Source organism: Scyliorhinus torazame, chromosome 18 (genome assembly GCF_047496885.1).
Source record: "Scyliorhinus torazame isolate Kashiwa2021f chromosome 18, sScyTor2.1, whole genome shotgun sequence".
NCBI lineage: Eukaryota > Metazoa > Chordata > Chondrichthyes > Carcharhiniformes > Scyliorhinidae > Scyliorhinus > Scyliorhinus torazame.
The window spans coordinates 167,736,907-167,764,670 of NC_092724.1; the positions used below are offsets into that span (position 1 = coordinate 167,736,907).

The following is a 27,764-nucleotide window of genomic DNA, read 5'->3' on the forward strand; positions in this document are numbered from 1 at the left end:
TACAGGGGTTTTGGGTGGGGGTGGCAAAGGTGCTTTCGAAGGTGGTGGGGGTCCGGGTCGAACCAAGCTGGGGGTTGGCTATATTTGGGGTTGCAGAAGAGCCGGGAGTGCAGGAGGCGAGATAGGCTGTTGTTTTGGCCTTTGCGTCCCTAGTAGCCCGGTGCAGGATATTGTTAATGTGGAAAGAAGCCAAACCCCCGGGTGTGGAGACCTGGATAAACGACATGGCAGGGTTTATAAAGCTAGAACGGATCAAGTTCGTATTAAGAGGTTCGGCTCAAGGGTTCACCAGGCGGTGGCAACCGTTCGTCGACTACCTCACAGAAAGATAGAGGGAATGGAAAAGAAGAAGACAACAGCAGCAACCGAGGGGGGAGGGGGGGGAGGGACCGGACGGACTCTCAGGGATGTCATTGTATATGTATAGACACTTGTTATAGGTAATGTATATTGGATTGTTGGATTGTATCTTTGGAGAGTAACTATTTTTGACAAGGCAGTTGCCACTTGGTTTTGTTTATATATTATTTATTTATTTGTTTAAAATTGGCCACGGTTATTTATATTGCTTTGTTGTTGTTCAAAAGAAAAACTATGTACTGTTATGTTTGGCCAAAAAATTTTGAATAAAATATATATTTTTTTAAAAAAGAATGATTGGGAAAGGCCCAATTAATTGAGGCCAAGTTCAAGGCCCGCCCAAAAGCGCGCGAAGCCCTTTTTAGTATAAAAGGTATTGCCCGAGGGAGAAACTTCCTCCTTTGGCTCTGGCTCCCAGTGAAGAGGGAGACCTGCCTAGCAGCTACATCAGACCAAGTAAGTCCCAAGTCAACGCACGCTACGAGATAGACGCTCCTAGTTGTTATCCTGTAAACAGCTCAACCCAGCAGCCTCAGAACTGAGCAACGGCCATTATTCCTCTGACTGAGTGGGCACCCGAAGCTAAGCATAGGCTTTAGTAATAGCGATAGTTTAGTTTGTAGAGTTTATGCATGAGTAGATTTGACTGTGTGTAAATAAATGAGCATTGCTTTTGAACTTGCTAACTGGTGTATCGAGTCATTGATCAGTATTCGGTTCTGAACCTTGTGGCGGTGTCGAAAGATACCTGGCGACTCTAGAGCAAACGTGATTAAACAGAGCCAAATTAGGAGACAACACCAAATTAGCAACAACTTCCCCTCAATATCACCTCAACCTTAAACAACCTATCCACCCACTCCCATCCACACTTGCAAATCCCACCTCCACTCTCACTTTCCTCTCCAGTCTTTGAAGGGCCTGTTCCTGTGCTGTAATTTTTCTTTGTTCTTTATGATGTTATCTTTTCCAATTTCACCCCAACTTTCCAATAACTCCGAATTCTTTCATCCTTATTTGTACCCCATAATAGCACTGTAACCATAGCATCCTCCTCTCCTACCCCTCGTTCCTTTCTTTCCCTCACCCCAACCACTCCTACACTAACCAATATTTTAGGACTTTTAATATAAAGAAACACCTCAAGGCATTTCAAAAATAGTATGCAGAACATTGAGGCCTGGTCATAAAGGATAGATTGGGAAGACAATCAAAAGTTTGGTAAAAGAAGTGGGTCTGGATGAGATTAGTTTTGAAAAAGGAGGTTCAGATCAGGAATTTCAGTTATGAAGATAGATTGAAGAAGTTAGGATTTTTTTCCTTGGGAAAAAGAAGGCTGATAAATCTTGAGGGTCTGGGCAGAGTTGGGAGAAACTGGTGAAAGGGCACAAATTTAAAATAATTAGTAAAGGAAGAAAAGATGATGTGGAGAAAAACTTGTTCACGAAGCGAGTAGTTAGGGATCTGGAAAATGCTGCCTGAGTGTGGTAGAGGCTTGTTCAATTGAAGCATTCAAAAGGGAATTAGATTGTTATCTGAAAAGGAAGAATGTGCAGAGTTACGAAATGCGAAATAGCAGAAGTTACTGGGAGAGGGTGGGGGAACAGGTGAGCTGCTCATTCGGAGAGCAGGCACAATGAGCCATTCTCATTCGTTAACATCTGTGTGTATTCCAAAGAATAGGAAGGCAACTGAAGACGCTACAGCCAATGGAGCAGCAAAGCGATGTTCAGCAATGGTGTCAGAACAAGTTGGTCAAATACAATATCTCAGAATAATCTGCTCAGTGAAAGAGAGGGAGAGAACAGCCAAGAACACATTCACAACATTAACCCTAAAGAAATATACAGGTGGTTCCATGACATACCAATGATAAACATGAAATAGGTGGCTTCTGGAACTAATTAAGCTTCCCTGTTCTCCTTGGAGCATTATGCGTCTTCACACTGATATACTATTTAAACAAAACCTGCGGATACATCACACAGGAAGGTAATTACCGAGAAATTAGTGCGGGTGAAGGTTTTCTTCTGAGACAAAGTAACGCTGACACCTTGAGAGGAATTACCCCTTCAGAGATACAACGGGGCCACGTGGAATCAATTCTAAACAAAACATGCTTCTAGACCAAAAGGTTGAGTGGATTGCAAGTGTCAGTAATGTCAAGTTGATGTAGTTAAGATTATAACAAATGCACATGGTTCCTATTTAGGTGATGGAAATGGGCTTCCGCAGGATATGACACACGAAAGCAGCAGCCACAAATACTAGCACTGCACGTAACACATAGTAAATGGGGAGTGTGGTTAGCTTCAGCTCACAGCTAGTTTGCATCAAGTGAGAAAAGGACACAAATGAATTGAAAAATAAGAACAATGTTCCCAGAAATTAGCAACTGATAATCCTCTAATCACAGGCTCGAACCAGTGTCACTGTGAAGAATCCATGTACAACCCTCACAGGCCAATACATGCTTCTCAAGATGTGTTTAAACAGAAATCCCCTTGAGGTACACAGGAGCAGGCCCATTTCATTAGACCGTCTGTATCTCAACTCTATTCAGTTTTCTTGATTCAATATCCCAAAATTAACAAATAAACTGACCCGTTTTTAAAATTTAATTCCCTTCTGCACTTGCTTCCCTGCCCCCCCCCACCCCCCTCGCTTCCCTGCCCCCCACCCCCTCGCTCCCCTGCCCCTCACCCCCTCGCTTCCCTGCCCCCCCACCCCCTCGCTTCCCTGCCCCCCCACCCCCTCGCTTCCCTACCCCCCACCCCCTCGCTTCCCTACCCTCACACCCTCGCTTCCCTACCCCCCACCCCCTCGCTTCCCTCCCCCCGGACCCCCTCGCTTCCCTCCCCCGGACCCCCTCGCTTCCCTCCCCCGACCCCCTCGCTTCCCTACACCACATCCCCTCGCTTTCCTCACCCCCCCCCCAACCCCCTCGCTTCCCTCCCCCGGACCCCCTCGCTTCCCTACACCACATCCCCTCGCTTCCCTCCCCCCCCACCACCCCCGCTTCCCTCCCCCGACCCCCTCGCTTCCCTCCCCGACCCCCTCGCTTCCCTACACCACATCCCCTCGCTTCCCTCCCCCCCCCCAACCCCCTCGCTTCCCTACACCACATCCCCTCGCTTCCCTCCCCCCCCACCACCCCCCGCTTCCCTCCCCCCACCCCCCTCGCTTCCCTCCCCCCCACGCTTCCCTCCCCCCCCACGCTTCCCTCCCCCCCCACGCTTCCCTCGCTTCCCTCCCCCCACGCCACCCTCTCCCCCACGCCTCCCTCCCCCCCACCCCCCTCGCTTCCCTCCACCCCCACCCCCCTCGCTTCCCTCCACCCCCACCCCCCTCGCTTCCCTCCCCCACACCCCCCTCGCTTCCCTCCACCCCCACCCCCCTCGCTTCCCTCCACCCCCACCCCCCTCGCTTCCCTCCACCCCCACACCCCTCGCTTCCCTCCACCCCCGCCCCCACCCCCCTCGCTTCCCTCCACCCCCACCCCCCTCGCTTCCCTCCACCCCCACCCCCCTCGCTTCCCTCCACCCCCACCCCCCTCGCTTCCCTCCCCCCCCACGCTTCCCTCCCCCGCACCCCCCTCGCTTCCCTCCACCCCCCTCGCTTCCCTCCCCCCACGCCACCCTCCCCCCACCCCCTCGCTTCCCTCCCCCACACCCCCTCGCTTCCCTCCACCCCCACCCCCCTCGCTTCCCTCCACCCCCACCCCCCTCGCTCCCCTCCACCCCCACCCCCCTCGCTTCCCTCCACCCCCACCCCCCTCGCTTCCCTCCACCCCCACCCCCCTCGCTTCCCTCCACCCCCACCCCCCTCGCTTCCCTCCACCCCCACCCCCCTCGCTTCCCTCCACCACCACCCCCCTCGCTTTAATCCACCCCCACCCCCTCGCTTCCCTCCACCCCCACCCCCCTCGCTTCCCTCCACCCCCACCGTTTCCCTCCACCCCCACCCCCCTGCTTCCCTCCACCCCCACCCCCCTCGCTTCCCTCCACCCCCACCCCCCTCGCTTCCCTCCACCCCCACCCCCCTCGCTTCCCTCCACCCCCACCCCCCTCGCTTCCCTCCACCCCCACCCCCCTCGCTACCCTCCACCCCCACCCCCCTCGCTGCCCTCCACCCCCCTCGCTGCCCTCCACCCCCACCCCCCTCGCTTCCCTCCACCCCCACCACCCCCACCCCCCTCGCTTCCCTCCACCCCCACCCCCCTCGCTTCCCTCCACCCCCACCCCCCTCGCTTCCCTCCACCCCCACCCCCTCGCTTCCCTCCACCCCCACCCCCCTCGCTTCCCTCCACCCCCACCCCCCTCGCTTCCCTCCACCCCCACCCCCCTCGCTTCCCTCCACCCCCACCCCCCTCGCTTCCCTCCACCCCCACCCCCCTCGCTTCCCTCCACCCCCCTCGCTTCCCTCCACCCCCCTCGCTTCCCTCCACCCCCACCCCCCCTCGCTTCCCTCCACCCCCACCCCCCTCGCTTCCCTCCACCCCCACCCCCCTCGCTTCCCTCCACCCCCACCCCCCTCGCTTCCCTCCACCCCCCTCGCTTCCCTCCACCCCCACCCCCCTCGCTTCCCTCCACCCCCACCCCCCTCGCTTCCCTCCACCCCCACCCCCACCACCCTCGCTTCCCTCCACCCCCACCCCCACCACCCTCGCTTCCCTCCACCCCCACCCCCACCCCCCTCGCTTCCCTCCACCCCCACCCCCCTCGCTTCCCTCCACCCTCACCCCCACCCCCCTCGCTTCCCTCCACCCCCACCCCCCTCGCTTCCCTCCACCCCCACCCCCCTCGCTTCCCTCCACCCCCACCCCCCTCGCTTCCCTCCACCCCCACCCCCCTCGCTTCCCTCCACCCCCACCCCCCTCGCTTCCCTCCACCCCCACCCCCCTCGCTTCCCTCCACCCCACCCCCCTCGCTTCCCTCCACCCCCACCCCTCTCGCTTCCCTCCACCCCCACCCACCTCGCTTCCCTCCACCCCCACACCCCTCGCTTCCCTCCACCCCCACCCCCACCCCCCCTCGCTTCCCTCCACCCCCACCCCCACCCCCCTCGCTTCCCTCCACCCCCACCCCCACCCCCCTCGCTTCCCTCCACCCCCACCCCCCCTCGCTTCCCTCCACCCCCACCCCCCTCGCTTCCCTCCACCCCCACCCCCCTCGCTTCCCTCCACCCCCCTCGCTTCCCTCCACCCCCACCCCCCTCGCTTCCCTCCACCCCCACCCCCTCGCTTCCCTCCACCCCCACCCCCCTCGCTTCCCTCCACCCCCACCCCCCTCGCTTCCCTCCACCCCCACCCCCCTCGCTTCCCTCCACCCCCACCCCCCTCGCTTCCCTCCACCCCCACCCCCTCGCTTCCCTCCACCCCCACCCCCCTCGCTTCCCTCCACCCCCACCCCCACCCCCTCGCTTCCCTCCACCCCCACCCCCCTCCCCCTCGCTTCCCTCCACCCCCACCCCCCTCGCTTCCCTCCACCCCCACCCCCCTCGCTTCCCTCCACCCCCACCCCCCTCGCTTCCCTCCACCCCCACCCCCCTCGCTTCCCTCCACCCCCACCCCCCTCGCTTCCCTCCACCCCCCTCGCTTCCCTCCACCCCCCTCGCTTCCCTCCACCCCCACCCCCCTCGCTTCCCTCCACCCCCACCCCCCTCGCTTCCCTCCACCCCCACCCCCCTCGCTTCCCTCCACCCCCACCCCCCTCGCTTCCCTCCACCCCCCTCGCTTCCCTCCACCCCCACCCCCCTCGCTTCCCTCCACCCCCACCCCCCTCGCTTCCCTCCACCCCCACCCCCCTCGCTTCCCTCCACCCCCACCCCCACCACCCTCGCTTCCCTCCACCCCCACCCCCACCACCCTCGCTTCCCTCCACCCCCACCCCCACCCCCCTCGCTTCCCTCCACCCCCACCCCCCTCGCTTCCCTCCACCCTCACCCCCACCCCCCTCGCTTCCCTCCACCCCCACCCCCCTCGCTTCCCTCCACCCCCACCCCCCTCGCTTCCCTCCACCCTCACCCCCCTCGCTTCCCTCCACCCCCACCCCCCTCGCTTCCCTCCACCCCCACCCCCCTCGCTTCCCTCCACCCCCACCCCCCTCGCTTCCCTCCACCCCACCCCCCTCGCTTCCCTCCACCCCCACCCCTCTCGCTTCCCTCCACCCCCACCCACCTCGCTTCCCTCCACCCCCACCCCCCTCGCTTCCCTCCACCCCCACCCCCACCCCCCTCGCTTCCCTCCACCCCCACCCCCACCCCCCTCGCTTCCCTCCACCCCCACCCCCACCCCCCTCGCTTCCCTCCACCCCCACCCCCCTCGCTTCCCTCCACCCCCACCCCCCTCGCTTCCCTCCACCCCCACCCCCCTCGCTTCCCTCCACCCCCCTCGCTTCCCTCCACCCCCACCCCCCTCGCTTCCCTCCACCCCCACCCCCTCGCTTCCCTCCACCCCCACCCCCCTCGCTTCCCTCCACCCCCACCCCCCTCGCTTCCCTCCACCCCCACCCCCCTCGCTTCCCTCCACCCCCACCCCCCTCGCTTCCCTCCACCCCCACCCCCTCGCTTCCCTCCACCCCCACCCCCCTCGCTTCCCTCCACCCCCACCCCCCTCGCTTCCCTCCACCCCCACCCCCACCCCCTCGCTTCCCTCCACCCCCACCCCCACCCCCCTCCCCCTCGCTTCCCTCCACCCCCACCCCCCTCGCTTCCCTCCACCCCCACCCCCACCCCCTCGCTTCCCTCCACCCCCACCCCCACCCCCCTCCCCCTCGCTTCCCTCCACCCCCACCCCCTCGCTTCCCTCCACCCCCACCCCCCTCGCTTCCCTCCACCCCCACACCCACCCCCCTCGCTTCCCTCCACCCCCACCCCCACCCCCTCGCTTCCCTCCACCCCCACCCCCACCCCCCTCCCCCTCGCTTCCCTCCACCCCCACCCCCACCCCCCTCCCCCTCGCTTCCCTCCACCCCCACCCCCCTCGCTTCCCTCCACCCCCACCCCCCTCGCTTCCCTCCACCCCCACCCCCCTCGCTTCCCTCCACCCCCACCCCCCTCGCTTCCCTCCACCCCCACCCCCCTCGCTTCCCTCCACCCCCACCCCCCTCGCTTCCCTCCACCCCCACCCCCCTCGCTTCCCTCCACCCCCACCCCCCTCGCTTCCCTCCACCCCCACCCCCCTCGCTTCCCTCCACCCCCACCCCCACCCCCCTCGCTTCCCTCCACCCCCACCCCCACCCCCCTCGCTTCCCTCCACCCCCACCCCCACCCCCCTCGCTTCCCTCCACCCCCACCCCCCTCCCCCTCGCTTCCCTCCACCCCCAGCCCCCTCGCTTCCCTCCACCCCCACCCCCACCCCCTCGCTTCCCTCCACCCCCACCCCCACCCCCCTCGCTTCCCTCCACCCCCACCCCCCTCGCTTCCCTCCACCCCCACCCCCACCCCCACCCCCCTCGCTTCCCTCCACCCCCACCCCCCTCGCTTCCCTCCACCCCCACCCCCCTCGCTTCCCTCCAACCCCACCCCCCTCGCTTCCCTCCACCCCCACCCCCCTCGCTTCCCTCCAACCCCACCCCCCTCCACCCCCACCCCCACCCCCCTCGCTTCCCTCCAACCCCACCCCCCTCCACCCCCACCCCCCTCGCTTCCCTCCACCCCCACCCCCCTCGCTCCCCTCCACCCCCACCCCCCTCCACCCCCACCCCCCCTCGCTTCCCTCCACCCCCCACCCCCCCTCGCTTCCCTCCACCCCCACCCCCCTCGCTTCCCTCCACCCCCACCCCCCTCCACCCCCACCGCTTCCCTCCACACCCACCCCCCTCGCTTCCCTCCACATCCACCCCCCCTCGCTTCCCTCCACCCCCACCCCCCTCGCTTCCCTCCACCCCCACCCCCCTCGCTTCCCTCCACCCCCACCCCCCTCGCTTTCCTCCACCCCCACCCCCCCTCGCTTCCCTCCACCCCCACCCCCCCTCGCTTCCCTCCACCCCCACCCCCCTCGCTTCCCTCCACCCCCACCCCCACCCCCCCTCGCTTCCCTCCACCCCCACCCCCCTCGCTTCGCTCCACCCCCACCCCCCTCGCTTCCCTCCACCCCCACCCCCCTCGCTTCCCTCCACCCGACCCCCCTCGCTTCCCTCCACCCCCACCCCCCCTCGCTTCCCTCCACCCCCACCCCCCTCGCTTCCCTCCACCCCCACCCCCCCTCGCTTCCCTCCACCCCCACCCCCCTCGCTTCCCTCCACCCCCACCCCCCCTCGCTTCCCTCCACCCCCACCCCCCTCGCTTCCCTCCACCCCCACCCCCCTCGCTTCCCTCCACCCCCACCCCCCTCGCTTCCCTCCACCCCCACCCCCCCTCGCTTCCCCCCACCCCCCTCGCTTCCCTCCACCCCCACCCCCCTCGCTTCCCTCCACCCCCACCCCCCTCGCTTCCCTCCACCCCCACCCCCCTCGCTTCCCTCCACCCCCACCCCCTCACTTCCCTCCACCCCCACCCCCACCCCCCCTCACTTCCCTCCACCCCCACCCCCTCACTTCCCTCCACCCCCACCCCCTCACTTCCCTCCACCCCCACCCCCTCACTTCCCTCCACCCCCACCCCCTCACTTCCCTCCACCCCCACCCCCCTCACTTCCCTCCACCCCCACCCCCTCACTTCCCTCCACCCCCACCCCCTCACTTCCCTCCACCCCCACCCCCTCACTTCCTTCCACCCCCACCCCCTCACTTCCCTCCACCCCCACCTCCTCACTTCCCTCCACCCCCACCGCTTCCCTCCACCCCCACCCCCCTCGCTTCCCTCCACCCCCACCCCCACCCCCCTCGCTTCCCTCCACCCCCACCCCCACCGCTTCCCTCCACCCCCACCCCCCTCGCTTCCCTCCACCCCCACCCCCACCGCTTCCCTCCACCCCCACCCCCCTCGCTTCCCTCCACCCCCACCCCCCTCCCCCTCCCTTCCATCCACCCCCACCCCCCTCCCCCTCCCTTCCATCCACCCCCCTCCCCCGCCCTTCCATCCACCCCCACCCCCCTCCCCCTCCCTTCACCCCCCATCCCCCCTCCCCTTCCATCCACCCCCACCCCCCTCCCTTCCATCCCCCCCCACCCCCTCCCTTCCATCCCCCTCCACCCCCCTCCCTTCCATCCCCCCCCACCCCCTCCCTTCCATCCCCCTCCACCCCCCTCCCTTCCATCCCCCTCCCTTCCATCCCCCCCCACCCCCCCTCCCTTCCATCCCCCTCCCTTCCATCCCCCTCCCTTCCATCCCCCTCCCTTCCATCCCCCACACCTCAGGTCATGGTAGAGACCAGAACATTTGATGTTTTCAAGAAGGAATTAGATTCAGCACTTTGGGCTAAAGGGATCAAAGGAGTTGGGGGGCAAGCTGGCTTTGAAAGCAGACCAAGGCAGGCCAGCAGCAAAGTTTGATTCCCGTACCAGTCTCCCCGAACAGGCCCTGGAATGTGGCGACTAGGGGCTTTTCACAGTAACTTCATTGCAGTGTCAATGTAAGTCTACTTATGACAATAATGATTATTATTATGATTAGGTGCACTGCTTGCAGCCAATAAATGGCATGGTTCGCACAGAGACCAACTGAATCAGCAGGCAGCATTAAATTGGCTTGCCATCTTTTCTAGGGGCTTTTCACAGTAACTTCATTTGAAGCCTACTTGTGACAATAAGCGATTTTCATTTCATTTCATTTCAAGCAAACAGGTTACTGCGGTGGATGATCAACCATGATCCTCCTCCCCTTCCCCATTCCCCCACTTCGTCCTCCTCTTCCCCATTCCCCCTCTTCTCCTTCAGCCAGCCCCATTTCCCCCCATTCTCCTTCACTCCCCCATATTCCCCTCAGTCCCTCCCACCAAAATTCCCCTTGCCCTGTTCACACCATCCCCATTAGCCTTCCCCACATCTCATCCCCCCTCACCCATTCCCTTCCCCCTCACCCATTCCCTTCCCCCTCACCCATTCCCTTTCTCCCCTCACCCATTCCCTTTCTCCCCTCACCCATTCCCTTCCCCCTCACCCATTCCCTTTCTCCCCTCACCCATTCCCATTCCCCTCTTATCTTCCCCCACCCTCTTACCGTATCTTCTCTCGTCTTTCCCCACTGATTCCCTCCCTCATTCCCTCTCTACCTCATTCTCTCCCTATCTCCCCCTCATTCATTCTCTCCAACTCATCCTCATTCCCTCTCTATCTCTCCCTCATTCCCTCTCTACCTCATTCTCTCTCTATCTTCCCCTCATTCATTCTCTCCATCTCATCCTCATTCCCTCTCTATCACTCCCTCATTCCCTACCTTTCCCTCATTCCCTCTCTTTCTCTCTCCCTCATTCCCTCTCTCCGTCATTCCCCTCCCACCTCATTCCCTCTCTCTCCGTCATTCCCCCACTATCTCCCCCTCATTGCCCTCTCTCTCCCTCATTCCCTCTCTATCTCTCCCTCATTCCCGCTCTCTCCCTCATTCCCTCTCTCTCTCACCCTCATTCCCTCTCTATCTCTCCCTCATTCCCTCTCTATCTCTCCCTCATTCCATCTCCCCCTCAATCCCTCACTATCGCTCACTCATTCCCTCACTATCTCTCATTCCCTCACCATCTCTCCCTCATTCCCTCTCTATCTCTCATTCCCTCTCTCTCCCTCATTCCCTCTCTATCTCTCATTCCCTCTCTCTCCCTCATTCCCTCACATCACTCTCATTCCCTCACCATCTCTCCCTCATTCCCTCTCTCCCTCATTCCCTCTCTCCCTCATTCCCTCTCTCTCCCTCATTCCCTCTCTCTCCCTCATTCCCTCTCTCTCCCTCATTCCCTTTCTCTCCCTCATTCCCTCTCTCCCCCTCATTCCCTCTCTCCCCCTCATTCCCTCTCTCTCCCTCATTCCCTCTCTCTCCCTCATTCCCTCTCTCTCCCTCATTCCCTCTCTCCCCCTCATTCCCTCTCTCTCCCTCATTCCCTCTCTCCCTCATTCCCTCTCTCTCCCTCATTCCCTCTCTCTCCCTCATTCCCTCTCTATCTCTCCCTCATTCCCTCTCTCCCTCATTCCCTCTCTATCTCTCCCTCATTCCCTCTCTCTCCCTCATTCCCTCTCTCCCTCATTCCCTCTCTCTATCTCTCCCTCATTCCCCCTCTCTCCCTCATTCCCTCTCTCTCCCTCATTCCCTCTCTCTCCCTCATTCCCTCTCTCTATCTCTCCCTCATTCCCTCTCTCTCTCTCATTCCCTCTCTCCCCTTAATTCCCTCTCTCTCCCTCATTCCCTCTCTCTCCCTCATTCCCTCTCTCTCCCCTCATTCCCTCTCTCTCCCTCATTCCCTCCTCTATCTCTCCCTCATTCCCTCTCTCTCCCTCATTCCTTCTCTCCCTCATTCCCTCTCTCCCCCTCATTCCCTCTCTCCCCCTCATTCCCTCTCTCTCCCTCATTCCCTCTCTCTCCCCTCATTCCCTCTCTCTCCCTCATTCCCTCTCTCTCCCTCATTCCCTCTCTCTCCCCTCATTCCCTCTCTCTCCCTCATCTCCCCCTCATCCCTCTCCCCTCATTCCCTCTCTCTCCCTCATTCCCTCTCTATCTCTCCCCTCATTCCCTCTCTCCCCCTCATTCCCTCTCTCTCCCTCATTCCCTCTCTCCCTCATTCCCTCTCCCCCTCATTCCCTCTCTCTCCCTCATTCCCTCTCTCTCCCTCATTCCCTCTCTATCTCTCCTCATTCCCTCTCTCTCCCTCATTCCCTCTCTCTCCCTCATTCCCTCTCTCTCCCTCATTCCTCCCTCTCTCCCTCATTCCTCTCTCTCCCTCATTCCCTCTCTCCCTCATTCCCTCTCTCTCCCTCATTCCCTCTCTCCCTCATTCCCTCTCTCCCCTCATTCCCTCTCTCCCCCTCATTCCTCTCTATCTCCCCCTCATTCCCTCTCTCCCCCTCATTCCCTCTCTCTCCCTCATTCCCTCTCTCCCCCTCATTCCCTCTCTCTCCCTCATTCCCTCTCTCCCCCTCATTCCCTCTCTCCCCCTTATTCCCTCTCTCCCCCTCATTCCCTCTCTTTCCCTCATTCCCTCTCTCTCCCTCATTCCCTCTCTCTCCCCCATTCCCTCTCTCCCCCTCATTCCCTCTCTCTTCCCTCATTCCCTCTCTCTCCCTCATTCCCTCTCTCTCCCTCATTCCCTCTCTCCTCCTCATTCCTCTCTCTCCCTCTCATTCCCTCATTCTCTCTCTCTCCCTCATTCCCTCTCTCCCTCATTCCCTCTCTCCCTCATTCCCTCTCTATCTCTCCCTCATTCCCTCTCTCCCCCTCATTCCCTCTCTCCCCCTCATTCCCTCTCTATCTCTCCCTCATTCCCTCTCTCCCCCTCATTCCCTCTCCCCCTCATTCCCTCTCTCCCCCTCATTCCCTCTCTCCCCCTCATTCCCTCTCTCCCCTCATTCCCTCTCTCCCCCTCATTCCCTCTCTATCTCTCCCTCATTCCCTCTCTCCCCCTCATTCCCTCTCTCCCCCTCATTCCCTCTCTCCCCCTCATTCCCTCTCTATCTCTCCCTCATTCCCTCTCTCCCCCTCATTCCCTCTCTCTCCCTCATTCCTCTCTCTCCTCATTCCCTGCTCTCCCCCTCATTCCCTCTCTATCTCTCCCTCATTCCCTCTCTCCCCCTCATTCCCTCTCTATCTCTCCCTCATTCCCTCTCTCCCCTCATTCCCTCTCTCTCCCTCATTCCCTCTCTCTCCCTCATTCCTCTCTCCCCCTCATTCCCTCTCTCCCCCTCATTCCCTCTCCCCTCATTCCCTCTCTCCCCCTCATTCCCTCTCTCTCCCTCATTCCCTCTCTCGCCCTCATTCCCTCTCTCTCCCTCATTCCCTCTCTATCTCTCCCTCATTCCCTCTCTCCCCCTCATTCCCTCTATCTCCCTCATTCCCTCTCTCCCCCTCATTCCCTCTCTCCCTCATTCCCTCTCTCCCACCCATTCCCTCTCTCCCCCTCATTCCCTCTCTCTCCCTCATTCCCTCTCTCTCCCTCATTCCCTCTCTCCCCCTCATTCCCTCTCTCTCCCTCGATTCCCTCTCTCCCTCATTCCTCTCTCCTCATTCCCTCTCTATCTCTCTCATTCCCTCACCATCTCTCCTCATTCCCTCTCTCTCCCTCATTCCCTCTCTCACCCTCATTCCCTCTCTCCCTCATTCCCTCTCTCCCTCATTCCCTCTCTCCCTCATTCCCTCTCTCCCTCATTCCCTCTCTATCTCTCCCTCATTCCCTCTCTCCCACTCATTCCCTCTCTCCCCCTCATTCCCTCTCTATCTCTCCCTCATTCCCTCTCTCCCCCTCATTCCCTCTCTCCCCCTCATTCCCTCTCTCCCTCATTCCCTCTCTCCCTCTCTCCCTCATTCCCTCTCTCCCTCATTCCCTCTCTCCCTCATTCCCTCTCTCCCCCTCATTCCCTATCTCCCCCTCATTCCCTCTCTATCTCTCCCTCATTCCCTTTCTCCCCCTCATTCCCTCTCTCCCCCTCATTCCCTCTCTCCCCCTCATTCCCTCTCTATCTCTCCCTCATTCCCTCTCTCCCCCTCATTCCCTCTCTCCCCCTCATTCCCTCTCTATCTCTCCCTCATTCCCTCTCTCCCCCTCATTCCCTCTCTCCCCCTCATTCCCTCTCTATCTCTCCCTCATTCCCTCTCTCCCTCATTCCCTCTCTCCCCCCTCATTCCCTCTCTCCCCCTCATTCCCTCTCTATCTCTCCCTCATTCCCTCTCTATCTCTCCCTCATTCCCTCTCTCCCCCTCATTCCCTCTCTCTCCCTCATTCCCTCTCTCTCCCTCATTCCCTCTCTTCTCTCCCTCATTCCCTCTCTCCCCTCATTCCCTCTCTCCCCCTCATTCCCTCTCTCTCCCTCATTCCCTCCCTCTCCCTCATTCCCTCCCTCTCCCTCATTCCCTCTCTCTCCCTCATTCCCTCCCTCTCCCTCATTCCCTCCCTCTCCCTCATTCCCTCCCTCTCCCTCATTCCCTCCCTCTCCCTCATTCCCTCCCTCTCCCTCATTCCCTCTCTCTCCCTCATTCCCTCTCTCTCCCTCATTCCCTCACTATCTCTCCTCATTCCCTCTCTCTCCCTCATTCCCTCTCTCTCCCTCATTCCCTCTCTCTCCCTCATTCCCTCCCTCTCCCTCATTCCCTCTCTCTCCCTCATTCCCTCTCTCTCCCTCATTCCCTCCCTCTCCCTCATTCCCTCCCTCTCCCTCATTCCCTCCCTCTCCCTCATTCCCTCTCTCTCCCTCATTCCCTCTCCCTCATTCCCTCCCTCTCCCTCATTCCCTCCCTCTCCCTCTTTCCCTCCCTCTCCCTCTTTCCCTCCCTCTCCCTCTTTCCCTCCCTCTCCCTCTTTCCCTCCCTCTCCCTCTTTCCCTCCCTCTCCCTCTTTCCCTCCCTCTCCCTCATTCCCTCCCTCTCCCTCATTCCCTCCCTCTCCCTCATTCCCTCTCCCTCATTCCCTCCCTCTCCCTCTTTCCCTCCCTCTCCCTCATTCCCTCCCTCTCCCTCATTCCCTCCCTCTCCCTCATTCCCTCCCTCTCCCTCATTCCCTCTCTCTCCCTCATTCCCTCTCTCTCCCTCATTCCCTCACTATCTCTCCCTCATTCCCTCCCTCTCCCTCATTCCCTCTCCCTCATTCCCTCACTATCTCTCCCTCATTCCCTCCCTCTCCCTCATTCCCTCTCTCTCCCTCATTCCCTCACTATCTCTCCCTCATTCCCTCTCTCTCCCTCATTCCCTCTCTCCCCCTCATTCCCTCACCATCTCTCCCTCATTCCCTCTCTCTCCCTCATTCTTTCTCCCTCATTCCCTCTCTCTCTCTCCCTCATTCCCTCTCTCTCCCTCATTCCCTCTCCCTCATTCCCTCTCTCCCTCATTCCCTCTCTCTCCCTCATTCCCTCTCTCCCTCATTCCCTCTCTCCCCCTCATTCCCTCTCTCCCTCATTCCCTCTCTCTCCCTCATTCCCTCTCTCCCTCATTCCCTCTCCTCATTCCCTCCCTCTCTCTCCCTCATTCCCTCTCTCTCCCTCATTCCCTCTCTCCCTCATTCCCCTCTCTCTCCCTCATTCCCTCTCTCCCCCTCATTCCCTCTCTCCCTCATTCCCTCTCTCTCCCTCATTCCCTCTCTCCCTCATTCCCTCCCTCTCTCTCCCTCATTCCCTCTCTCTCCCTCATTCCCTCTCTCTCCCTCATTCCCTCTCTCTCCCTCATTCCCTCTCTCCCCCTCATTCCCTCTCTCTCCCTCATTCCCTCTCTCCCTCATTCCCTCTCTCTCCCTCATTCCCTCTCTCCCTCATTCCCTCTCTCCCCCTCATTCCCTCTCTCCCTCATTCCCTCTCTCTCCCTCATTCCCTCTCTCCCTCATTCCCTCTCCCTCATTCCTCCTCTCTCTCCTCATTCCTCTCTCTCCCCTCATTCCCTCTCCCTCCCTCATTCCCTCTCTCCCTCATTCCCTCTCTCCCCTCATTCCCTCTCTCCCTCATTCCTCTCTCCCTCATTCCCTCTCTCCCTCATTCCCTCTCTCTCCCTCATTCCCTCTCTCTCCCTCATTCCCTCTCTCCCTCATTCCCTCTCTCCCTCATCCCCCCCCTCATTCCCTCTCTCCCTCATTCCCTCTCTCTCCCTCATTCCCTCTCTCCCTCATTCCCTCTCCCTCATTCCCTCCCTCTCTCTCCCTCATTCCCTCTCTCTCCCTCATTCCCTCTCCCTCCCTCATTCCCTCTCTCCCTCATTCCCTCTCTCCCCCTCATTCCCTCTCTCCCTCATTCCCTCTCTCCCTCATTCCCTCTCTCTCCCTCATTCCCTCTCTCCCTCATTCCCTCTCTCTCCCTCATTCCCTCTCTCTCCCTCATTCCCTCTCTCTCCCTCATTCCCTCTCTCCCTCATTCCCTCTCTCCCCCTCATTCCCTCTCTCCCTCATTCCCTCTCTCTCCCTCATTCCCTCTCTCCCCCTCATTCCCTCTCTCCCTCATTCCCTCTCTCTCCCTCATTCCCTCTCTCCCTCATTCCCTCTCTCTCCCTCATTCCCTCTCTCTCCCTCATTCCCTCTCTCCCTCATTCCCTCTCTCCCCCTCATTCCCTCTCTCCCTCATTCCCTCTCTCCCTCATTCCCTCTCTCCCTCATTCCCTCTCTCCCCCTCATTCCCTCTCTCTCCCTCATTCCCTCTCTCCCTCATTCCCTCTCCCTCATTCCCTCCCTCTCTCTCCCTCATTCCCTCTCTCCCCCTCATTCCCTCTCTCCCTCATTCCCTCTCTCCCCCTCATTCCCTCTCTCCCTCATTCCCTCTCTCCCTCATTCCCTCTCTCCCTCATTCCCTCTCTCCCCCTCATTCCCTCTCTCTCCCTCATTCCCTCTCTCCCTCATTCCCTCTCCCTCATTCCCTCCCTCTCTCTCCCTCATTCCCTCTCTCTCCCTCATTCCCTCTCCCTCCCTCATTCCCTCTCTCCCTCATTCCCTCTCTCCCCCTCATTCCCTCTCTCCCTCATTCCCTCTCTCCCCCTCATTCCCTCTCTCCCTCATTCCCTCTCTCTCCCTCATTCCCTCTCTCCCTCATTCCCTCTCTCTCCCTCATTCCCTCTCTCTCCCTCATTCCCTCTCTCCCCCTCATTCCCTCTCTCCCTCATTCCCTCTCTCTCCCTCATTCCCTCTCTCTCCCTCATTCCCTCTCTCCCCCTCATTCCCTCTCTCCCTCATTCCCTCTCTCTCCCTCATTCCCTCTCTCCCTCATTCCCTCTCTCTCCCTCATTCCCTCTCTCTCCCTCATTCCCTCTCTCCCCCTCATTCCCTCTCTCCCTCATTCCCTCTCTCTCCCTCATTCCCTCTCTCTCCCTCATTCCCTCTCTCCCTCATTCCCTCTCTCTCCCTCATTCCCTCTCTCTCCCTCATTCCCTCTCTCTCCCTCATTCCCTCTCTCTCCCTCATTCCCTCTCTCCCCCTCATTCCCTCTCTCCCTCATTCCCTCTCTCTCCCTCATTCCCTCTCTCTCCCTCATTCCCTCTCTCCCTCATTCCCTCTCTCTCCCTCATTCCCTCTCTCTCCCTCATTCCCTCTCTCTCCCTCATTCCCTCTCTCTCCCTCATTCCCTCTCTCCCTCATTCCCTCTCTCTCCCTCATTCCCTCTCTCTCCCTCATTCCCTCTCTCCCCCTCATTCCCTCTCTCCCTCATTCCCTCTCTCTCCCTCATTCCCTCTCTCTCCCTCATTCCCTCTCTCCCTCATTCCCTCTCTCTCCCTCATTCCCTCTCTCTCCCTCATTCCCTCTCTCTCCCTCATTCCCTCTCTCTCCCTCATTCCCTCTCTCCCCCTCATTCCCTCTCTCCCTCATTCCCTCTCTCTCCCTCATTCCCTCTCTCTCCCTCATTCCCTCTCTCCCTCATTCCCTCTCTCTCCCTCATTCCCTCTCTCTCCCTCATTCCCTCTCTCTCCCTCATTCCCTCTCTCTCCCTCATTCCCTCTCTCTCCCTCATTCCCTCTCTCTCCCTCATTCCCTCTCTCTCCCTCATTCCCTCTCTATCTCTCCCTCATTCCCTCTCTCCCTCATTCCCTCTCTCTCCCTCATTCCCTCTCTCCCCCTCATTCCCTCTCTCTCTCTCTCCCTCACTATCTCTCCCTCACTATCTGCTCCATCCTCGCCGCCACTCTGGGAGTTGGGGTCCGCCGGGCCTCCCTCAGGAAGCCTCGCTTTCCTACCTGATGGCAGCGATGGGGTTGAAGTGACCCATGGCGGCTGGTGGCCGGAGTCCGGGTGTCCCTGACTGGCCCCCGGCTGAGGGTCAGTCCCGGCCGGACAGCAGCTCCCGCTTGGCCAGCCGCACTGCGCATGCCCAAGCCGCCGCCGGGAGCGCATGCGCGGCAGAGAGCCGGGCCCGAGCCCGCCGCCACCATCTTGGTGAAGGAGACCCCAGCGCAGGCTCCAGCGGATACCCTAGCGCAGGGTCCAGCGGAGACCGCAGCGCAGGCTCCAGCGGATACCCTAGCGCAGGGTCCAGCGGAGACCCCAGCGCAGGCTCCAGCGGATACCCTAGCGCAGGGTCCAGCGGAGACCGCAGCGCAGGATCCAGCGGAGACACCAGCGCAGGCTCCAGCGGATACCCTAGCGCAGGGTCCAGCGGAGACCGCAGCGCAGGATCCAGCGGAGACACCAGCGCAGGGTGTAGTGGAGACCCCCAGAGCAGGCCCCATTACTTGTTAGTGGAGGCCCCAGGAGATGTCAGTCATTCACTGCTTAGAATTTATCTATGTGCTTTCTTTCAATACCTTAAGAAGGAACAGTCACCTTCCAAATCCTCCGCCTCTCCCCACTGGCAGAATGGGGACACTGGCAACACCAACTCCCTGACCAGCAAAAACAGAAAATACTGAACAATTGCAGCACGTCTGACAGTATCTGTGGAGAGAATTTGCTTTAATCGTCCTGTTTAATTCACTGTACTTCTTTTCCAGGAATGTCGACCCTGAAGAAGTACTGCTTTTCTCTCTGACCAGAGTTCTGTTTTGCCCTGTCCACCTTCCCTGCTTTCCATTTTCCTTTGTTGTGCCATTAACACATTCTAATTTCTTAACATGTCACTATCAGCACCCGTCTTAGGCTGGATCATCACTATTTACATCCCTTTTGTCTTTCTGTCCACGGCACTTTCTCAATCTCCACCTATCGCTGGCCCCTATCCAGCCCCACTGCTCCAATCTCCCCCAACAACAGTATGAATCTCATCTATTTCCAGCTCTCTCCAGCTTTGACAAAGGGTCACCCTGACTCGAAACGTTGTCTCTCCACAGATGCTGAGATTTTCCAGCATTTTCTGTTTTTGTTTTAGATTCCAGCATCCGCAGTTATTTGCTTTTATCTCTCTGCCAAGCTATTCACCACCCTGACTATATCGGCATTTCACTGTCCCTGGGTCAAAATTCTGGAAATCCTTTCCTAACAGCACATGAACCACAGCATTTCAGGACAGCTGCTCACCACCATTTCCTTGAGTACAGTAAGGGACGGGCAATAAAATGCTGACATTGCCAATCACGGTGGCATCCCATGAAGAAACAAAACAGATGAGCGGACAGTTGGCATTTCTCATTGATAGCACTTCCTCTTTCCTTGATCTAACCTCCACGCGGCCAGCCCACTCGGTCTCCCCTTGTGGAGTACGAGATCCCCCCCCCCCCCCCCCACACACACACACACCGAGGGGCAGAGGCCCAACATTGGGCCAGTTAATTCCTCGAGGTAAAAGCCAGCACAGGAAGGAGCCGGAATGGCGGGATGGTCCCAGCTGGGACTTGGGCTGTCATTTAGTTGCATATTTCCTGGCGTGAGTAGGAAATAAACTATTTTTGACTCTACTTTTTCGGGGATCCTCGTCGACTACAACATTGGCGATGAGGATAAAACGGAACTACAGACAGTGCTGCTGGCCATTCAGACTACAGCTGCTTCTCAACGCAAAGGAGCAAGGTTTGCACGGTTTTGAAAATTCCGCTCTACGGTAGATTTGACGTTCTCGATGCGAGTGTGAAAGACTGGGGACAGTGCTTGGAGCATATGTGCTATTTCTTCGGGGCGAACGTTATCCCTGGAAAAGACTGCCAGAAGATGATTCTTTTCACTGCCTGCGGGGCCTCCACATTCAGCGTGATAAAGAGTCTAATTTAGGGCAGCACGGTGGCACAGTGGTTAACATTGCTGCCTCACGGCGCCAAGGTCCCAGGTTCGATCCCGGCCCCGGGTCACTGTCCGTGTGGAGTTTGCACATTCTCCCCGTGTCTGCGCGAGTTTCGCCCCCACAACCCAAAGATGTGCAGGGTGGGTGGATTGGCCGCGCTAAATTGCCCCTTAATTGGGAAAAAATGAATTGGGTACGCTAAAAGTTTTAAAAAGTTAAAAAAAATAAAGAGCCTAACTTGCCCTGCGGCCCCAGACTCCACGATCTTTGAGGAATTGGTGGCGCTCGTGACGAACGACGACCCCAAGCCATCGGTAGATGTCCAAAGGTAACGATTTAATATCGTCAAGAAGACCCTGAGGGAGACTGTTACTGAGTTTCTGACACAATTATGCGAACTGGCGGAACACTGCGAATATGGACCGTTCCTATCAGAGATGCTACAAAACCACCTTGTTTGTGGCATAAACAACATGGCGACCCTGCGGAAATTGCTGGCCGCATCATTGTTGGGCCTAAAAAGGGCTATCAAAATCTTCCTCTCAAGGCAGAGCGCAGAGAAGGGATTCCAGGAGCTTCAGGGTACGTCGGAGTTGGAGGTGAATAGCATAGACCCCCCCATTCAGACAAGATGCGCCCTCTAGGACCGGGACCTCTGGGACCCAGCCCTTGCCTGAACATAATCGGGGCCAGGTGCCTTGGCTGAGGGATGCTGCAGCCAGGTGAGTTCCCCACAACCACTGGAGGACGATTCACAGAGGTGCGGACCTGTGGCTGCATAAACCGCAGGGACTGGCAACGCCAGGTCGGCCAACAAGCCCTTCACCTTGGTCGAGGGAGTTGCACGCCTCGAACCAAGATCCTCCACCTAGAGCAGCCCGACGAGGACGAGTGCATGAAGTTAAATTGCGTCGCCCTGGTCACCCCCATCAAAATCACCTGACCCCAGTTGTCTGTGGTCAGCAGTCCGTCAGGTTGCCCTCGACAATAGTACGGGACCCTGACCCAAGCCTGCTGGGCCGTGATTGGCTACACAGGCTCCGTTTGGACTGGCAGTGAATTTTCAGGATGTACATGGGGGGGATTATACAGAGTCCTTGGAAGTACCTTTTTTTAAAATAAATTTAGAGTACCCAATTCATTTTTTCCCAATTAAGGGGCAATTTAGCGTGGCCAATCCACCTACCCTGCACATCTTTGGGTTGTGGGGGTGAAACCCACGCAGACACGGGGAGAATGTGCAAACTCCACACGGACAGTGACCCGGGGCCAGGATTCGAACCCGTGTCCTCAGTGCCGTAATCCCAGTGCTAACCACTGCGCCACATGCCACCCCGTCCTGGGAAGTACCTGAAAGTTTTCCAGGAGAATCTGGTAAAATCAAAGGTGCCAAGGCCAAGATACACGTAGACCCTGAGGCCCAACCAAAATATTTCAGGACCCACCCGGCTCCCTACGCAGTGCTGATAAAGGTTCAGGATGAACTCAACCACTTAGAAAGACGAGGAATCATCCAGCCGGTACAGTTTGCAAATTGGACACTGCCGGTAGACCTGGTACTCGTGAATTATTACGGGAAATCTATCCCTACCCTGGTGAACATCCTTGCACCGTTCCATAGGCGACTGAAGAAACATCAGGATTGGCATGGAGAACACCGCAAGATGAATCCTTCGCCAGGGTGAAGAGGCGGTTGTCGTTGTCAGGAATGTTGACCCATTACGATCCCTCAAAGCCTCTTTTGGTCACTTGTGACGCCTTTCCGTATGGAATTGGGGCGGTGCTATCCCACCGCATGAACGAAGGGAAGGAGAGACTGATGGACTCTGCTTCGTGGAATTTGGTCGCTGCGGAGCTCGACTATGCCCACATTGAGACGGCAGAGCTGTGAATAAATTTCACCAGTATGTCTACCGGCATTGGTTCACCATCAGAATGGTCCACAAGCCATTGCTTGGATTACATAGCAACAAGAATTAGGAGCAAATCCTCAAATCCACCTCCCTACCTGTTCCCCATATCCCTTTAACCCGTTTTTCTTTTAAATCAGAAATATATCTATCTCCTTGACACCATTTGCTAATTCAGAGTCCACCGCACTATGGGGCAGCGAGTTCCACAAATTCACCACCCTCTGCAAGAAGTAGTTCCTCCTCATCCCAGTTCTAAATCTACCACCTCTCAATTTATATCTCTGACCTCTCGTTCTACAACATTTAGTCCATATTTACTATAGCAATACCTCTGATATACCTCGATCAGATCCCCTCATTCTTCTAACCTCCAGCGAGTATAAGCCCAAACTGTTCAGTCTCTCCTCACACGTCATTAACCCTTTCATCTCCAGGATCAATCTGGTGACCCTCCTCTGAACTGCCTCCAATGCCACCACATCCTTCCTCAAATAAGGAGCCAAAACTGGACACAATTCTCCAGATGTGTTCTCACCAACACCCTGAACAATTGCAACAACACTTCTCTACTTTTATACTCCAGTCCTTTTGCAATAAAGGCTAAAATTCCATTTGGATTTGTTTATTGTCACGTGTACCGAGGTACAGTGAAAAGTATTGTTCTGCGTACAGACCAGACAGATCGTTCCGTACATGAGAAAAATACATCGGACAAACATAAAATACACAATGTAAATAAATAGACGTAGGCATGGGGTGAAGCATACAGAGTGTAGTACTACTCAGTAGAGAAGATGTGTGAAGAGATCAGATCAGTCCGGTTCAGTCCATAAGAGGGTCATTTAGGAGTCTGGTAACAGCGGGGAAGAAGCTGTTTTTGAGTTTGTTCGTGCGTGTTCTCAGACTTCTGTATCTCCTGCCCGATAGAAGAAGTTGGAAGAGTGAGTAAGCCGGGTGGGAGGGGTCTTTGATTATGCTGCCCGCTTTCCCCAGGCAGCGGGAGGTGTAGATGGAGTCAGTGGATGGGAGGCAGGTTCGTGTGATGGACTGGGCGGTGTTCACGACTCTCTGAAGTTTCTTGCGGTCCTGGGCCGAGCAGTTGCCATACCAGGCTGTGATGCAGCCAGATAGGATGCTTTCTGTGGTGCACCTGTAAAAGTTGGTGAGAGTCAATGTGGTCATGCTGAATTTCCTTAGTTTCCTGAGGAAGTATAGGCGCTGTTGTGCTTTCTTGGTGGTAGCGTCGATGTGGGTGGACCAGGACAGATTGTTGGTGATGTATGATCCGGTTGGGCCCTAATGTTCCGCGAGTACGAGTTTACCCTGCGGCGTGTTCGGGTACTCGTGCGAGATCTCCGCTGTTTCGGGCAGGGGCTTCCTGGGTCAGGTTGGGCCAGATCCCGTGTTCGATTCCAGTTTTGATGGTCTGGTCGGGCGCTCCCGGAGTCGGGCCTTGGAATAGGTCACATGGAAGCCGGCCATTTGCCTTTTTAATTACAGGCTGTACCTGCACACTGACTTTCTGCGATTTATGAACACGGACACCCAGATCCCTCTGCCCAGACGCATTTTGAATCTACTTTCCATTTAGACAGTAATTTGCTTTTCTATTTCCTCGGACAAAATGGATAACTTCACCCTTATCCACATTAAACTCCATCTGCCAAACTTTGGCCCAATCTCCTAGTCTATCTCTGTCCGTCTGTAAACTGTTAATCTCCTCTTCACTGCCTGCTTTCCCACCTATTTTAGTATCACCCAGAAGCTTTGCTATGTTACACTCTGTCCCTGCTTGCAGATCATTGATACAGATTGTGAACAGTTGGGGTCCGAGGACGGACCCTGCGACACTCCGCCAGTTACAGTTCACCAGCCAGAGAAGGCCCCACCTAGCCTGACCCTCTGCTATCTGTCAGTCACCAATCCTCAATCCAATCTAGTACACTGCCCCCAATCTCACCCCGTTCGCAAATGGGGCACCTTGTCAAATGCCTTCTGGAAGTCTAGATATACCACATTCACAGGTTCCCCATTATCCACCTTACTGGTTACAGCCTCAAAGAACTCGAGCAAGTTTGTCAAGCATGACTTACCCGTCATAAAACCATGCTGACAATGGTTTGTCTTTCCAAATGTTCAGTCATCTCCTCCTTAATGATTGATTCCAGCAACTTCCCCACCACAGAGGTCAGGTTAACCGGTCTGTAGTTTCCTCCTTTTTGTCTCTCTCCCTTTTTGAATTGGGGAGTTACATTAGCAGGTTTCCAATCCACCGGGTCCTTTCCAGAATCCAAGGAATTCTGAAATATCATAACCAATGTATCACAATCTGTTCTGCCGCCTCCCTTAACACCCCACGGTGCCGACCATCAGGTCACGGAGACTTATCAGCCTTTAATCCCATCAGTTTATTCAATACCGTCTCCCTGGTGATGATTATTGGACCAACCAAGTTCCTCTGCATTAACTGCAGTTTTTGGAAATGTTTCATTTTCCTTTACCGTGCAGACAGAGGCAAAATATCGGTTCAGTGTCTCCGGCATCTCTGTTTATTTGAAGAGGACAAGGCGATTCCGCCATTAGCATCTGTCCGGATACGGGATGGTCCCTTTTGTTAGCGGTGTAGATGTGTTTGAGCATCGCGCGGGCATGCATATTGCGAATGCGGCCGTTCTGAGCTGGCCCTGGTGCCAGGATTGACAAAGCTGCACCACATCGTCTGACTGGGGTCAGCAGGGAGTCTGCCTCAGGAGCTGCGGGCCTTTGAACCCAAGCAGAAAGAGCTCAGCATTGAGGACCCATCCTCCTCTGGGCAGCTCGGGTTCAGATCTCAGGACAGGTCAAGCAGGCCGTACTCCAAGATCTACACAATGGAGACCCGGCGGTGTTAAAGGTGGAAATGCTCGCCAGGAGCTACGTATGGCGTCCAGGCCTGGATGGCGCGATCTGGCCCAGCAAAACTTCGCGTGCCAGGAGCATCAGAAGCTCCTGCCAGCCGCACCACTCCACCCGTGGGAATGGCCGAGCCGGCCTTGGGCGCGCCTACATGGACATTTGGCCGGACCATTTCAAGGCTCCAGGTTCTTGTAGATAGTGGGCGCTCATTCCAAATTGCGAGATGTTCATTGGGTGCTGCCCACCACCTCAAAGACCACCATCAAGAAGCTACAACTCCCCTTCAGTACCAATGGCATCTCAGAAGTGTTAGTCATGGACAACGGTACCTCGTTCACAGATGAGGAGATTGAATGCTTCACGAAGACAAACGGGCTGAAGCACATCCACACAGCCCCATACCCCCCTCCTCATCCACACAGCCCCATACCCCCTTCCTCATCCAGACAGCCCCATACCCCCTTCCTCATCCAGACAGCCCCATACCCCCTTCCTCATCCACACAGCCCCATACCCCCTTCCTCATCCACACAGCCCCATACCCCCCTCCTCATCCAGACAGCCCCATACCCCCTTCCTCATCCAGACAGCCCCATACCCCCCTTCCTCATCCAGACAGCCCCATACCCCCTTCCTCATCCACACAGCCCCATACCCCCTTCCTCATCCACACAGCCCCATACCCACTTCCTCATCCAGACAGCCCCATACCCCCTTCCTCATCCACACAGCCCCATACCCACTTCCTCATCCACACAGCCCCATACCCCCCTCCTCATCCAGACAGCCCCATACCCCCTTCCTCATCCAGACAGCCCCATACCCCCCTTCCTCATCCAGACAGCCCCATACCCCCTTCCTCATCCACACAGCCCCATACCCCCTTCCTCATCCACACAGCCCCATACCCCCTTCCTCATCCACACAGCCCCATTCCCCCTTCCTCATCCACACAGCCCCATACCCCCTCCCTCATCCACACAGCCCCATACCCCCCTTCCTCATCCAGACAGCCCCATACCCCCTTCCTCATCCAGACAGCCCCATACCCCCTTCCTCATCCAGACAGCCCCATACCCCCTCCTCATCCACACAGCCCCATACCCCCCTCCTCATCCACACAGCCCCATACCCCCTTCCTCATCCAGACACCCCGCTACCCCCCTTCCTCATCCACACAGCCCCATACCCCCTTCCTCCTCCACACAGCCCCATACCCCCTTCCTCATCCACACAGCCCCATATCCACTTCCTCATCCAGACAGCCACATACCCCCTTCCTCATCCAGACACCCCCATACCCCCTTCCTCATCCAGATACCCCGATACCCCCCTTCCTCATCCACACAGCCCCATACCCCCTTCCTCATCCACACAGCCCCATACCCCCTTCCTCATCCACACAGCCCCATATCCACTTCCTCATCCAGACAGCCACATGACCCCTTCCTCATCCAGACAGCCCCATTCCCCCTTCCTCATCCACACAGCCCCATATCCACTTCCTCATCCAGACAGCCACATACCCCCTTCCTCATCCAGACAGCCCCTTACCCCCTTCCACATCCACACAGCCCCATGCCCCCTTCCTCATCCAGACAGCCCCATATCCACTTCCTCATCCAGACAGCCACATACCCCCTTCCTCATCCAGACAGCCCCTTACCCCCCTTCCTCATCCAGACAGCCCCATGCCCCCTTCCTCATCCAGACAGCCCCATACCCCCTTCCTCATCCAGACAGCCCCTTACCCCCTTCCTCATCAAGACAGCCCCATACCCCCTTCCTCATCCAGACAGCCCGATACCCCCCACCCTCATCCAGACAGCCCCATACCCCCTTCCTCATCCAGACAGCCCCATACCCCCTTCCTCATCCACACAGCCCCATACCCCCCTTCCTCATCCAGACAGCCCCATACCCCCCTTCCTCATCCAGACAGCCCCTTACCCCCTTCCTCATCCACACAGCCCCATACCCCCCTTCCTCATCCAGACAGCCCCATACCCCCGTTCCTCATCCAGACAGCCCCTTACCCCCTTCCTCATCCAGACAGCCCCATACCCCCTTCCTCATCCAGACAGCCCCATACCCCCCTTCCTCATCCAGACAGCCCCATACCCCCTTCCTCATACAGACAGCCCCTTACCCCTTCCTCATCCAGACAGCCCCATACCCCCCTTCCTCATCCACACAGCCCCATTCCACCTTCCTCATCCAGACAGCCCCATACCCCCCTTCCTCATCCAGACAGCCCCATACCCCCTTCCTCATCCAGACAGCCCCTTACCCCCTTCCTCATCCACACAGCCCCACACCCCCTTCCTCATCCACACAGCCCCATACCCACTTCCTCATCCAGACAGCCCCATACCCCCCACCCTCATCCAGACAGCCCCATACCCCCCTTCCTCATCCAGACAGCCCCTTACCCCCTTCCTCATCCAGACAGCCCCATTCCGCCTTCCTCATTCAGACAGCCCCATACCCCCTTCCTCATCCAGACACCCCCGTACCCCCCCTCCCTCATCCAGACAGCCCCATACCCCCTTCCTCATCCAGACAGTCCCATACCCCCTTCCTCACCCAGACAGCCCCATAACCCCTTCCTCATCCAGACAGTCCCATACCCCCTTCCTCATCCAGACACCCCCATACCCCCTTCCTCATCCAGACACCCCCATACCCCCCTTCCTCATCCAGACAGCCCCATACCTCCTTCCTCATCCAGACAGCCCCATTCCCCCTTCCTCACCCAGACACCACCGTACCCCCCCTCCCTCATCCAGACAGCCCCATACCCCCCTTCCTCATCCAGACAGCGCCATTCCCCCTTCCTCATCCAGACAGCCCCATTCCCCCTTCCTCATCCAGACAGCCTCATACCCCCTTCCTCATCCAGACAGCCCCA

General features: G+C 58.3%; 1 protein-coding gene across 2 annotated transcripts in view; it reads right to left on the reverse strand.

Annotated features, from left to right (window-relative positions):
* LOC140395731 (monocyte to macrophage differentiation factor-like) overlaps positions 1 to 18,221 on the reverse strand; it is a 75,807-nt gene extending 57,586 nt beyond the window's left edge. Inside the window, exon 1 of one of the 2 annotated variants that reach the window (XM_072483877.1) lies at positions 18,073 to 18,221. In XM_072483877.1, the coding sequence (XP_072339978.1) occupies positions 18,073 to 18,104 (32 nt within the window). In that variant the 5' untranslated portion in view covers positions 18,105 to 18,221. The remainder of the gene's footprint in view (positions 1 to 18,072) is intronic. The other variant, XM_072483878.1, reaches the window with a different exon arrangement.
* Positions 18,222 to 27,764: the final 9,543 nt, after the last annotated feature.